This window comes from Mus musculus, chromosome 12, assembly GCF_000001635.26.
Source record: "Mus musculus strain C57BL/6J chromosome 12, GRCm38.p6 C57BL/6J".
NCBI classification, from domain to species: domain Eukaryota; kingdom Metazoa; phylum Chordata; class Mammalia; order Rodentia; family Muridae; genus Mus; species Mus musculus.
In genome coordinates, this window is record NC_000078.6 from 117,699,060 (window position 1) to 117,712,102 (window position 13,043).

Below are 13,043 nucleotides of genomic sequence, written 5' to 3' on the forward strand. Positions count from 1 at the left end.
TGTCTCTGTCTCTCTGTACTGTCTCTCAGTCTTTTTGTCTTTGTCTCTTTCTGTCTCTTTGCTCTCTCTTTCTTCTCTCTGTCTCTTGCTCTCTGCTGTCTCTCTGTCTGTCCATCTGACTCTGTTTCTCTATCCTGGCTGTCTCTCTCAGTGTGTGTGGCGAAGGGGAGGACTTAGACTTGGAAGTGTGAAGGACTGTTAGCTTAGCTGACAGTTCTTTGATTATAATTACTGCATGTTAATCTCTCACTGCATGTTTAAATCAAATTATTGCTTCATTTAAAGAACACAAGGTCAGGGAGTTGCTGTAGCTGACATATCTGAAAGGAATAGTCTTTGTATAGAGAGTTTCTGCCCTTTCTCTTCCATTATTCATCTTTTCCTCATTTTTCTTCTCTTTCTGGCTTTACCCTTCCCTTCCACTTCCCATTATCCTCTGCTTCTACCCTCAGGCTTTCTTGCCTGACAACTGAAACCATGCTTTGATTCTGTTTGCAGCATTTAGGTTCCTGCTGAGCTGGCAATCATTCTCCCAAGTCTTAGAAATAAATACAAAATTAGTCGTGATTCTCAAGGATGAACAGAGTGAAAAACAAAACCAAAAACATCTCTAGAATATCTTGTCATCATCTAAATAGCGGCAGGACACAGTTTTCAGTGAATCCCTTTTTTCATGCCAGGCCTGATGATCTTGCCTGTACTCAGCCTGTAAGGGCAATTGGCAAACCCTGACTTTTAAAGGAGCACCACTCGGTGTGAACATGAACGTACAAGTTAAAGTAGTGTATCTAGGTGTATATTTGTGCCTAAGCACCCAGTATGAAAGGAACATAGCCTAGAGCAGTGACCCTGTGTGAGCCTCCCCTGCTCTCCTCCACCCTATATCCCTGGCAGCATGGTTTTTGTAATTAGGAGAATGGTTCCCTAAATACTGGTCTGTATATAGGATGCAATCAGAGATCTGCAGAGCTCTTCTGGGCTCTGCTCAAGGAGTTGCATTCTCTGAAGGGGAAAGGGGAGTCAGATCAAGGCGGGCCTGTGAAAGCAGGGAGGGGAAGCACAGCCACCACCACTACCCTGGAGTTGGCACTTCTTGGCAAGGAAGCAAGGTCAGGGGCCACCCCACCCAGTGGCAGGAAGTGACATGGTAGGCCCAGGCAGCTTCCACTCTCTTCCTACCTGTGTTATAGCTCTCATATGACAGATGCTCCCAGACGATCTTTGGTGAAACAATTCCCGCACCTTTATTTCTTTTGGTATATAGGGCCCTGTATATTTTTTGGGGTGGGTAGAGTCTGACAGCAGATGTGTTCAGTTGGCTAGGTCTGAGATGTTAGGGATGCCTCATCTCCATGTGGAGGAGCTTTGAAGTGCTGCCCTCTTCATGGGGTACTGTGCTCATGTGACAGGGTCCTGGTCAGGAACTAGTGAAGCACCTACTGTCCTGTGGTATGTATGGGCTGCCAGGGCTTCCAAACCCACTCAACTTTTCAAAGTTTCCTGGCACTGTCCACTGTCCCACAGCACATTTGGCCACAGTACTTTCCTTCTGCATTTTTTTCTGGACTTTCTTGATACCACATACTGTGCTGTGGTATAGCAAGCTACTAAAGGGACTTATCCTGTGTTTTTACTAAGGGAAAATATAAAGCATGGATAAGTGGCTCAGCAGTACAATGTACAAGTCCCATCTCCAGCATAGAGAACAGTCCCAACCCGGATGGTCATTCCATCCTAACTGTGGATCTTCTGCTCATAGTGGGCCACATAAACCATGAACGCTCAGGCCTTTGGTGGAGTTTGAGCTGAACTTGGGGGCTTTGCTTTCCAGCTTCCATGAAACTGATGATTCCTGATCTGGCATGTACATCTCACACTTCTGACAGTGTGCATGCTGTTTGAGAGCCTCTGTTCTCACTAAACGAGAGAACACGTGGATAAAATGGCTTCTCAAGATCAGTGGCACCGAGGTCAGTCTGGATAGATTCAGAAAACTCATGGTGAAGGTTGTGTTCACTTCCAGCTCCGCTGAGAAATCTAAGAACCAGATCACATAATCATGTCCTTGGGCCTCTGAGAATTAGACATGGCTGCATACTGTAGCAAAACTCTAATGGTGTAAATTCAACATGGTGTATTTTTTTTCTTTTTCTTATGTAAACACACGTGGAAAAATGTGTTGGCTGCTGCTTGGGCCACTCTGCCGTCAGAGCCAGGATTTCTTCCAGGTGGCTGTCCCAGTACACATGGATAGAGCTTTCATTTCATGGTCGTTCAGTTCTTTTGACTTAGGCGAGAGTGAGCAAAACTCAATTGTAATTCATGCTTTTCAGTGTTTCAAGTAAAGCTTGAGGAGAGGTCTGTCTGTCTGGAAGGAAGGAAAGGCTGGATGCATGGATTATATATTTGCTTTGTGACTTTTGGTTGATTAGGTTGTTTTTGTTTGTTTGTTTGATCATCTTGTTTTGTTTCTTCCTAGACAAGTTTTCATTGGGTAGCCCAAGGGAACTTTGAACTCTTGACCCTCCTGCCTGGTTCTTCTGATCACAGACACAATCATATCAACCCACACAATTTGGCTTTTGAAAAAACGTTTGTGGCTTAATAGTTTGAGTTTTGAATGTGTAGTCAGTCAATTTGTATGTCTTGATAACATTTATGAATTTGTAACTTGCCTCAGTCCTTCCACAAGATTGTTAGTTCTGTCTTTCTGTGTATGGACTGGAATTCTGTCACATAGCCAGGAACAGGTGTGGATCCAAGTAAACTTGGGTTTTCTTGGCCTAACAGCAGAGTGGTGGTAGTGGTGGGGAGTTGGTGTACAGAGGCTGGACATTCTTGGTGCTTTAGAATTAAAAATATTACACCAGGACCTGAATTGATTCGATTGTTAGAATGATTATTAATTGCTTGAAGTAGCCATGTGTCAGGCTTCTAATTTAAGATATTATGTTTAAATTAAATTTTCCTCTGGTTCCTGAAGCTGTAGCATGTTTACTTGACAAGCACTTAGGAACACAGCTTGTGTCTTTGTGTGATGCTAATCATGGGAGCCAGCAGTAGCTCAGAGAGGTCACAGTATTAAACCCAGTGGCTCTTGGAACCAGGATGCTAATTTTTATTGGTAGCCGCTGACAAATTAGTATTAAACGTTTTGTACCCCTGACGGTTTCCAATCTGATCTATGCTGTTAAGTGAAATGTTGTAGCATTGATCATGAAGATACTTTTTCCCCTCCTGGCTCAATTGTGAGAGCAACTGCTGTCTCTAATCAATGAGACCTACAACTGGATCACAAGTCTTTGGGGACAAGCAGAGTGGTTCAAACTGCAGCAGCAGATTATGAGAATAGCCTTTCTTCCCTCTAGTCTGTACGTCCCTCTGCGTAACAAGGAGCGCCCCACTGAGGACTGCAGCCCAGCCCCGTCCGTACAACCCGGAGTCCAATGGCCCTTGACTGTTCTGCTGTTATACCTCTTCCCAGTATTTAACACCCAGAAGCTGTACAACTGCTTCCCACCCCTGTTTCTCTCTTCCCCACTTGCTTCTTCTTCTTCTTCTTTTTTTTTAATCATTGTCCACACAGGAAAAACCCATCCTGCTCAGCCTGCGCTAGACCGGAAGTTGTCTTTTTCCAGGAGATGTGTGAGAATTCATCATAGCCTCAGGCTTCCTCCCTGCATACGGCTCCTGTTAGCATAACTCGTGTTCTTTTTTTTTTTTTTTTAAAGATTTATTTATTTATTATATGTAAGTACACTGTAGCTGTCTTCAGACACACCAGAAGAGGGCATCAGATCTCATTACGGATGGTTGTGAGCCACCATGTGGTTGCTGGGATTTGAACTCCAGACCTTTGGAAGAGCATTCTGGTGCTCTTACCCACTGAGCCATCTCACCAGCCCATAACTCGTGTTCTGATCTTTCATACTTTTGCCTAGTTATTTTAGTTAGATCACCGTAAGAAACCCAGAGTCTGCAGTTTGTAGAGGGAACCCCAGCTCCCTCTCCTTATTCCGTCCTCTCCACTATGACAGTCCTGAAGTGGCTGGCTCAGAAACTTCCTTGTTACTCTTTGCCTCGAAAGCCTCTGCTTATTTCCCTTTGCCTGTGAAAGGAGCCGTGCGCCCCCTCAGCCAACTCTTAGAGACCCAACGGGAATCAGCTCCGACCTACTTTTCTAGGTTTGCTTTCAATTAGAATATACCATCTTTCTGTTACTATTCACTACCGTGTTGTAGTTGAAGGCTTACAAAAGTACAAGTCTACAGAGTACGATATGTAGCCCAGGCTGGCCTCAGAAATCACATCCCTCCTCCTGTTTCCAAGTCCTGGGATTATAGGATGCACCAACACCACAGGCCTGATAATAAATTCCTGACATGTTCTGATTCTCCCAGACAGATTGGAAGGCACACATACACACACACAAGAAACAGATTCTAGTTGTGCTCAGACATTGGAAACAACTAATTTGGCTGGGACAGCAGCTACACAGAGGACTCCTACCCCACTATCTCCAGGTGCCCCATGTATATCCTTCTACTGTGTGCCAGTCTGCAGAGGGACGGGAGCTGGGGGGAGGGCTCTGTGTGCTTTGCTCTTCCATGCTCCCAGAAAGCCTCCTAAAGCAGTGTGTGAGTTTGACAGTACCTAAGAACAAAAGAGCAATTATATTCATCCCCGAGGAAGAAAGATGGTGGGATTCCTTAACAGTTTTAGAACTTAAAATAAAAATATACTTGGTAATTTGAAAACCATACCCAAGTCTCTGTCTATAGTAAGTCTCTGTCTTTTAAAGGGTGGATTTTCAGGTTTGCTATATAAATATCACTAAATAAATGAGTCTCTCTCTCTCTCTTTCTCTTTCTCTTTCTCTTTCTCTTTCTCTCTCTCTCTCTCTCTCTCTCTCTCTCTCTCTCTCTCTCTCTCTGTGTGTGTGTGTGTTGACATGTACATAAAGTCAAAATTTGGGTTAAATTGTAAAAGTAGGCAGAAATTGAATACATTTTAAAGCTATTAAATAGCTGTTTTTAAAATCATCAGGATGCTGTTTAGAAATGTAATAAACACTTGAAAAGAGCCCTAGCTATAATGGCATTGACCTATGATTCAAATTCTGAATGTGTGTGTGTTTTTTAAAACTTATATTTAATCAAATTACAACATACATTTTGTCAGTGCCAACAACAACAACAAATTAATGGTAACCTGCCCAAAACAGGGTCTTTCAAATTCAAAGCTTTTCTTGGCTCCGGAAGTCAAAGCTAAAGTAAGGTTATTTTATGGTGCTTTAAATTCAACTGTTCCTGAAGTAGAAAAGCAGGTGAAACAGAAGTGCTAAGCACATTTGAGGGAATGTGAGTAGGTGCAGAACGCTGGGAATTCCCATCACCAAGCTCCTGTGGACGTTGCTGTTGGCAGGTTGCTGTCAGAGGTCTCCCTGTGCAGATGAATACTTTCATTACCTCCTTGCATTCTGCCTTCCTAAGCACGGACAACCACTGGGGTGGATGGATATAGTTGTTCCTAAGTAAACCCATACTCCGGATGTTAGTATTTTGGGTGGCTTGGGTTTTGATTTCTTTCTTTCTTTCTTTCTTTCTTTCTTTCTTTCTTTCTACACACAAAAAGAAAGCTTACCCCTTTGGGTAATATTTAGATCCACTTCATTAATTCAATTATATTTGCATAAGAACCCTATTAAAAGGTTCTTACCATACCTCTTACTGTTCAACTGATACAATGAGGAGAGACACAAAAGATATTTCTGTTGCAGAAGTAAGCTGGCTGCAGTTAACATGAAAATGAGAAACTATTCTCATTAACACCTAAGGCAAAATATATTTGTGTAAAATTAAATCAAACTAGATGATTGACCTAATATGCCTTTTTATTTAATTGAACATCTTTATACAATGTATGTTCATCATTTTTCCTAGTTCCTCCTAGATCCTCCCTACCTCCCTAACTTCATGTTCTTTTTCTCTCTCAAAAAAAAGAAAGAAAGAAAGAAAGAAAGAAAGAAAGAAAGAAAGAAAGAAAGAAAGAAAAGAAAGAAACCAGGAAACAAAACAACCCACACAAAAGTAAATCAAGCAAGCAAAACATCAGTAAGAGACAGAAATTGCCAAAACCAAGAAAAAATGAAGCCAAAATGTCCATAAAAAACAGTATTGAGTTTGTTTTGTGTTGGTCAACTTCTCTTGGGCATAGGGTCTGCTCTGGTTGGTTATTTGGTGAGATTCCACTGCGGGGGGGGGGGGGGAGACTATTTTTCCCTTTGCCACTTGGTGGGTATTGATTACAATTAGCTTCTTGTTTAGGGATGGGGCTCCAGGTCCACTCCCCTTCTCAGTGCTGGCACTCCATTTGGCTTTAACCTGTGCAGATCCTGTGCGTGTTCTGTGCATTTGTGTGTGCATCAGTTCTGTTGTGTCTGAAAGACAGTTTCCTTGGAGTCATCTGTCACCCCTGGCTCATACAATCTGTCTACACCCTCTTCCATGTTGCTCACTAAGCACTGAGGGATTCTATAAAAACATCCCGTTTAGTACTGAGTGTTCCAGAGTCTCTCAGTCTGTGCATATTGTCCAGTTGTGAGTCTCCATGTTAATTTCTGCCTACTGAAGGAAGGAACACCTCTGATGAGGCTTGAACAAGGCACTGGTCTATGGGTATAGCATTATGTCATTAGTGTTAGCATTTTGTCATTAGGAGTCATTTAGTTGCTCTGTTCCTTTAGCAGAGTAATAGCAGAAGTTTTTCACCTAGATCCATGTCCGATCAAGAGATACCTTAAAAAATATTCTTTTGGGAGAACTGGGAGTATAAGGTACATACTTAGTCTGTGTGAGGCCCTAATAAAAACATTTTATGCTGGTCTAGGGCAAATGATCTTCCCAAAAGTTTAATGATGAGCCAAGAACTTGGGATTAGATTTAATGATTCAAATTCTAAAAAGCCGTTTTCTTTGTATATTAATACCTAGGAATTCCCTGAGTTAAAGATCAAAATGAATACATGTCTTTATCAGAGTGTGAAGGTATAAAGCAACTGTGAATTAGTTTCTTTGTGTATTAATACTTAGGAATTCACAGAGCTAGAGATCAAAATGAATGCATGTCTTTATCAGAGTGTGAAGGTATAAAGCAACTGTGAATTTGTTTAAATGAAAGATGTGTTTATGAATAAAAAGTACTTTTCTGCCTACAGCCTTAAATTACTATTAATTAAGCACTATGTAATGTAATAGATAATTACTGTGCTTTAATATGGATGCTTGTGGATTTGCTAGTCTTTCTAAGTAGCTATTGTTGGCTAATAGTCTTTGGGGAATCATTCATACAGCCATTCTGGCTCTAAATACCAGTGGGACAGACATTTCTGAAGCATGGCTGATATAAAATAAAATGCACTTTTATTTGAAGTGTATCATTTTGATTATAGTTTTTATTCATATCACAATAACATTCAGAATCTTTGCAGCAGAATTAAAAAAAAAGCTTGTTATATGGAGGGAAATTTTTCAGAGCAATCCAGTAGCTTAAAAAAAAAAATTAGAGTCAGGCATATGGGAATCTGATCTATTTGGGGGAATTTTAACTATTCTGTTCATCAGAGTTTTAACTGGGGATGTTTTTATATGGCCTTGTTGTTTTTATTTTAATTAATATTTCAATGACAGATAATTAGGTAAAAGCTGTTGAATATTAAATATGGTTTGTTGTAGCTTAGGGGGAAATAAGCATTTCTGGGTCAAAGCTTTTCACAAAATATTGTGATATGTGAGCTGATTAATTGAACTGAATGCCAAGTGGGTTACCCCCATCCAACCAGACCCTCATAGTGACTCAGTTCGTTATCATAGGCTGTTTGGCATGGAATGGCTGCTTATGTCAAAGTTAATGGTGTTCTTTTTAATCTCAGCTACTAATGGAATAAATCTTGATCAGAGAATAATTTCTGCCTCATTCAGTCCGGCTGAGTGTAAGAATATCTCAACCTGTCTGTCACATCAAGTGTTTTAAATGTCAAACATTTGAAGCTCCTGATATAGTTGTCTAGTGCTTTCTCAGTATTGGTAGCTCTCTACCTGTAAGTCACAGGCTACTCCATTGTCCTTGCTGTCAATGTTTTGTGCCATATGCAAAAAAAAAAAAAAAAAAAAAAAAGACAGCTTAACTTCTTATTTGAACAGAGAAGTTAAATGTTTTTATAAGGGGCTGAAGTGATTGCTCCATGGTTAAGAACACTGACTACTCTTGCAGAAGACCTGGGTTTGGTTCCCAGCACACACAAGGCAGAAGACCTGTGTTTGGTTCCCAGCACACACAAGGCAGTTCACAACTTCCATAATTCTACTTCCAGAAGATCCAACAACTTCTGTCTTCTACAAGCACCAGGCACACATGATGCATACACATATACATAAAAGAAAAATAAATATTTTAAAAGAGTTTTTAAATCAATCACAGTTAGCATAATTTTGTTATATATAGGGAGAGTATACCAAAATAATAGCTTTCAAATGCATTTCCAAGTTACCATAGTTTTTAAGCCATCCTGTATAAAGTTGATTTTAGTTTCAAATATTTTAGAAGCTAAAATAGAAGTCCCTATACATCTCCAAGTCTCTCTCTCTCATTATAGTTACTAATATTTAAAAACTTAGCCTGTTAGGTTAACTGGTTTGGGGCTTTGCCTGTCTTTTATAAAGAGAGACTGTGGAACTCTTCTGTAAATGCAGGCTGTGTATTGTCTGATCAAGCACACACCATGTCTTTCTATACAAGGCTTAACTTTTACCCAGCAAAGCCTGTGCATACCTGTTTGGAGACTTTTTCTTTTTTTAAAGAGTAGCAGTAAATCAGACCAGTGATTTGCTGGCATCTTTGCAGTGATCATTGAAAGTCTAGGCTTACAGTGAGTTTTAGATGCCATTTGTCAGATTGTTTTGTAATAACACTATTAACCTAGAAATGTCTTCCCTTCAGTGCTGGGGATTGAACTTAGGGCATTGTGTAAACTATAACTAGTCAAATTAGCACCTTAGTTTGCGTCAATGGCTTCTTGCAGTTTAAAGGCAAATTTAGGCTGAGACTATGGGTTGTGGGTCACTTACTACTGCCCAGTTTATTACTGTTCATACATCCAAAAATGTACTGTTCACAATGTGAAAGATAAGGAAATTAAATCCTGTTGAAAAATGAATATTGACTAGGCAGAGATACTTCCGTGAGGCTACTTTGCATTTTACATACAATTTCTGTTGTGGTAGAAATTCTGTGGCACTGGAAATTGTGTTGGGAGCAGTGGTCAGGGTTTGCCCATTTTACAGCCCCATGTCACATGGAAACTTTTCAAAGAACACTCAAGACACAGGTGAAAAACAAACAAACAAACAAACAAACAAAATGGATTTAAGGGAGCAAAATGAGTCAAGTCCCACGATCAGTGTGTGTAAACTGTCACACTGTAACCTCTTATTTTACATAGTAACTGAAAATACAAAGTTACAAATAGAATGGGGAAGAAGCACAGTCATGGTTTAGGCTAGAATTGTTCCCAGTTTTGGAGCCTGATTCAGGTTAGGCTCCACCCTAGACAGAAAATCTTGCATCATCTTTTTCTGATTACCTTTCTTGTGATGTTGATACAAACCTAAGGGCCCATGGGTTCTCAGTAAACACTTTACCTGCAATCGACCCAGCATGTCATAGATGCGTTAGAACAGTAAGGATGACTTGAGACCTGGTGTGTGTGTGTTGTGGGTTTTCTTACCCTCATTCTTGCCCTAAATGATAACAAATGGTTTTAGAAAGTCTTCCTTTATCAGAACATGAAATGTTTCACTCCCTGTACAACTGGATTGTATACCTCAGAAAGCTTAGGAGCTTCATTTCAAAAGCATATTCTTTATGCATTGGTTTTTCATAAACACCTCTACTCCCAAGTATAAGTGATCTCTTAGTAAGGGGAACAACAGAAGAATTGCATACTGTGAAAGCTTTGTCAGGAAAAAAGACTTTGCTGTTTGAAGCATTCTGTGTAAAGAATTTTTTCAAAGCTTATCTTTCGTAAATAGTGCATTTGTGCATAGAATTTTATGCCAGCCCCTATCATTCCCTGTCTTTTGGCAATGGATGCTGTTCGGGTGCCACCTTGTCCTTTCTCTGCCCACACCATGTTTATTTTCTTCCTTTGCAGAAACACTCCTTGATGACTTCCTCCTCACGTACACCGTATTCATGACAACTGATGACTTGTGCCAGGCGCTGCTAAGACAATATCCTTCATTAACTGCAGGACACCGTTGCTGGCTTTCTCTCAGAAAGATGTCCCACATTAGGAATTAACTGCCTTTCTTAATTTACTCAACCCGCGGTGGAGTGTGGCCATGTTAAATATTAATGCGGTGATATCCACGGTGAAGATGGAACGGGACAGGACAGACAGGGGCACTGGGGGATGTGCTGCTGCTGCCACTGCTGCCGTCACCGCCGCCTTTACAGTCTGTTTGTGGGCAAAGTGTACTGTTTAGACCATGTTTGCTTTATTTCTGTTTCTCATGGTTGCTTAGGAAGCTGGAGGTAACTTTGCCTTCTGGATAAACCCAAATCATCAGGTCAAGAGGATTGACAATAACAAACAATAAGTATCCTTATAGGAGAGTCAGCCACAGCCACTTAGAGTCAGACCTCCTGTGCAAATGAACCTCGTGTGTGTGTGTGTGTGTGTGTGTGTGTGTGTGTGTGTGTGTATGTGTGTGTGTGTGTGTGTATGAGTATATGTGTGAATGAGTATGTTTGAGTGTGTGAATGTGTATGTGAGTGAGTTTGTGTGAGTTGAGGGTATGTGAGTGTGTGAGGGTGTTTATGAGTAATTGTGTATGTGTGAGGGTGTGTGTGAATGTATGTGTTCATATGTTTGAGTGTATATGATGTTTGAGTATTTGAATGTATGTGTGAGCATGTTTGAATGTGTTTGAATGTATGTATGAGTGAGTGTTGTTTCTGTGTGTGTGTGTGTTTGAGTGTGTGTGAATGTGTCGCTGTGAGTATGAGTGTGTATGTGTATGTGAGAGTTTGTGTGTGTGTGTGTGAGTACATGTGTATGTGTGAGTGTGTGAGTGTGTGTGTGTGTGAATGTGTGTATGTGAGTGAGTGAGTGTGTGTGTGTGTGTGTGTGTGTGTGTGTGTGTGTGTTCCTCCCCATGGAAAGTCTATCCCCTTCTCTGGATGCAGTTATCTTTTTGGAATGTTGCCACTCACTGCATGCTTTCCTCAAGTGTCAGATGGGATTAGAAGGTTAACTGCCTGCTAAGAAAGCCTTATAGTTTTACTCAGTAACCAGAGAGAGAGAGAGATGCTACATAAAGGCCATAAGCCCACATACACTGACTAGAAGTCTCCAACAGGGCTTCTTGCCTCACTCTGCTTAGAGAAGATGCTTCAAAAGCAGTTCAATATTTAATAAATTAACTTAGTTAATTAATTTTATTGCTGGTAATAATAAAATTAATTATAGCCTTTAAGCATTTCATAGAAACTTTACTGCCTTTATTAAACCATACTAGAGATTCCATTTCAATTCACACAAAATGTTAAGGAAAATGGGTTATATGGCCAAGATTTTATTAAAACTTAATAATACCCATTTAAAATTCATTACCTGTTAAGTAATTGTTACATGTCTCCCAACTATACTGCATTTTCCTATCAAAAAGAATACCTTAGGGCTAGAGAGATGGCTCAGCCATTAAAGGCTAGGGTCACAACCAAAAAAAAAAAAAATATATATATATATATATATATGTATATATATACATACATATACATATATATAATACCTTAAATATTAAAATGTGTTTAAAATGGTGAGTCTATTAAAAGACCATATAACTAACCTACTAGACTTGGTGGCATATAACTGTAATGACAGCACTCAGAATGCTGAGACAGGAAGACCACTGAGGTCAAGACCAGCTTGGGTGTAGACACCTGTCTCAGAGGAAAGGCAGGGCTGAGAGATGTCTCAGTAAAGCTTGAGGATCTATGTTGATTGTCTAGAACCAAGGTAAAGCTAAGCTTGGTGGGTGTGATCCTGGTGCTGGGGAGGTGGAGACAGACAGAGCTGTCAGACTGCTGGCCAGGTAAGTCCCAGGCCTGTAAGAAACCCTGCTTCAAACCAGTAGATGCTGCCTAAGGAATGTCATTCATGGTCGGCCTCTGACCTCCACCTGCAGGTGCACACACACACAAACACATGTGCACACAGAGAAACAAAAGGGTTTATATATTGATATAAGTATATATGAACTAGAAATGACACATATGCACATATTGACTGTTTTCTTGCTTTACTGCATCCTCTGACTAAGCAAAACTACAGATATTTTGACAATGTCTAAAAATCTAACTCATAAAACTAATCTTGAAACGTTAGTTTTGAATTTGGAAAATTTCAACAACATGCAGATTTTTCTCACAGTTTCCATGCTGTTTAAAAAATCAGCATTAATAAGAATCATGTCCTATAGCAAATTAGATGCCTTCAAATTATTGACTTCAGCAATGATCCTAATATTTTTTTAGCCACTTAATAATTTACTGCCCCTGCAGATATTTCTAAAGAATGTCTGAGGGTCTCCTTGGATATCAGTGATTTCAGTCTTTAACTAGGAAAATTTTATGAAATTTTAGTTATTTTTTGCAACCTTTTGATTATTAAAATCCACGAAATGGCAAACATTTTAAACTACAAATTTTTCTGCACAGCCATCTTTTGTTTCTTGCCATCCGTGAAATCAAACAAGCCACAATCAAAGCTATGACATCTGTATCAAATGTCAGTTTTGGTCCTGTCTTCATGAAGATGCTTGCTGTATTCCACTACTGTAGGCCCAGGTCATTTTTGTTTGTTTTCCCCATTATTTTTTTTAAACACTGTTTATAGATTTATGGGAACCATTTTACAGGGCTTGGATATTTTATATGGATATTTTCATTGTAATAGGATTGGATGGCTTTCGACTTTTATCA

General features: G+C 40.0%; 1 protein-coding gene across 3 annotated transcripts in view; it reads left to right on the forward strand.

Annotated features, from left to right (window-relative positions):
* The window catches only part of Rapgef5 (Rap guanine nucleotide exchange factor (GEF) 5), a 243,212-nt gene that overhangs the window by 182,534 nt on the left and 47,635 nt on the right, over nt 1-13,043 (forward strand). For all 3 annotated transcript variants that reach the window (NM_175930.6, NM_001373989.1, XM_030246682.1), the window contains one exon: nt 10,210-10,288. In NM_175930.6, coding sequence (NP_787126.3) covers nt 10,210-10,288 — 79 coding nt within the window. The remainder of the gene's footprint in view (nt 1-10,209; nt 10,289-13,043) is intronic.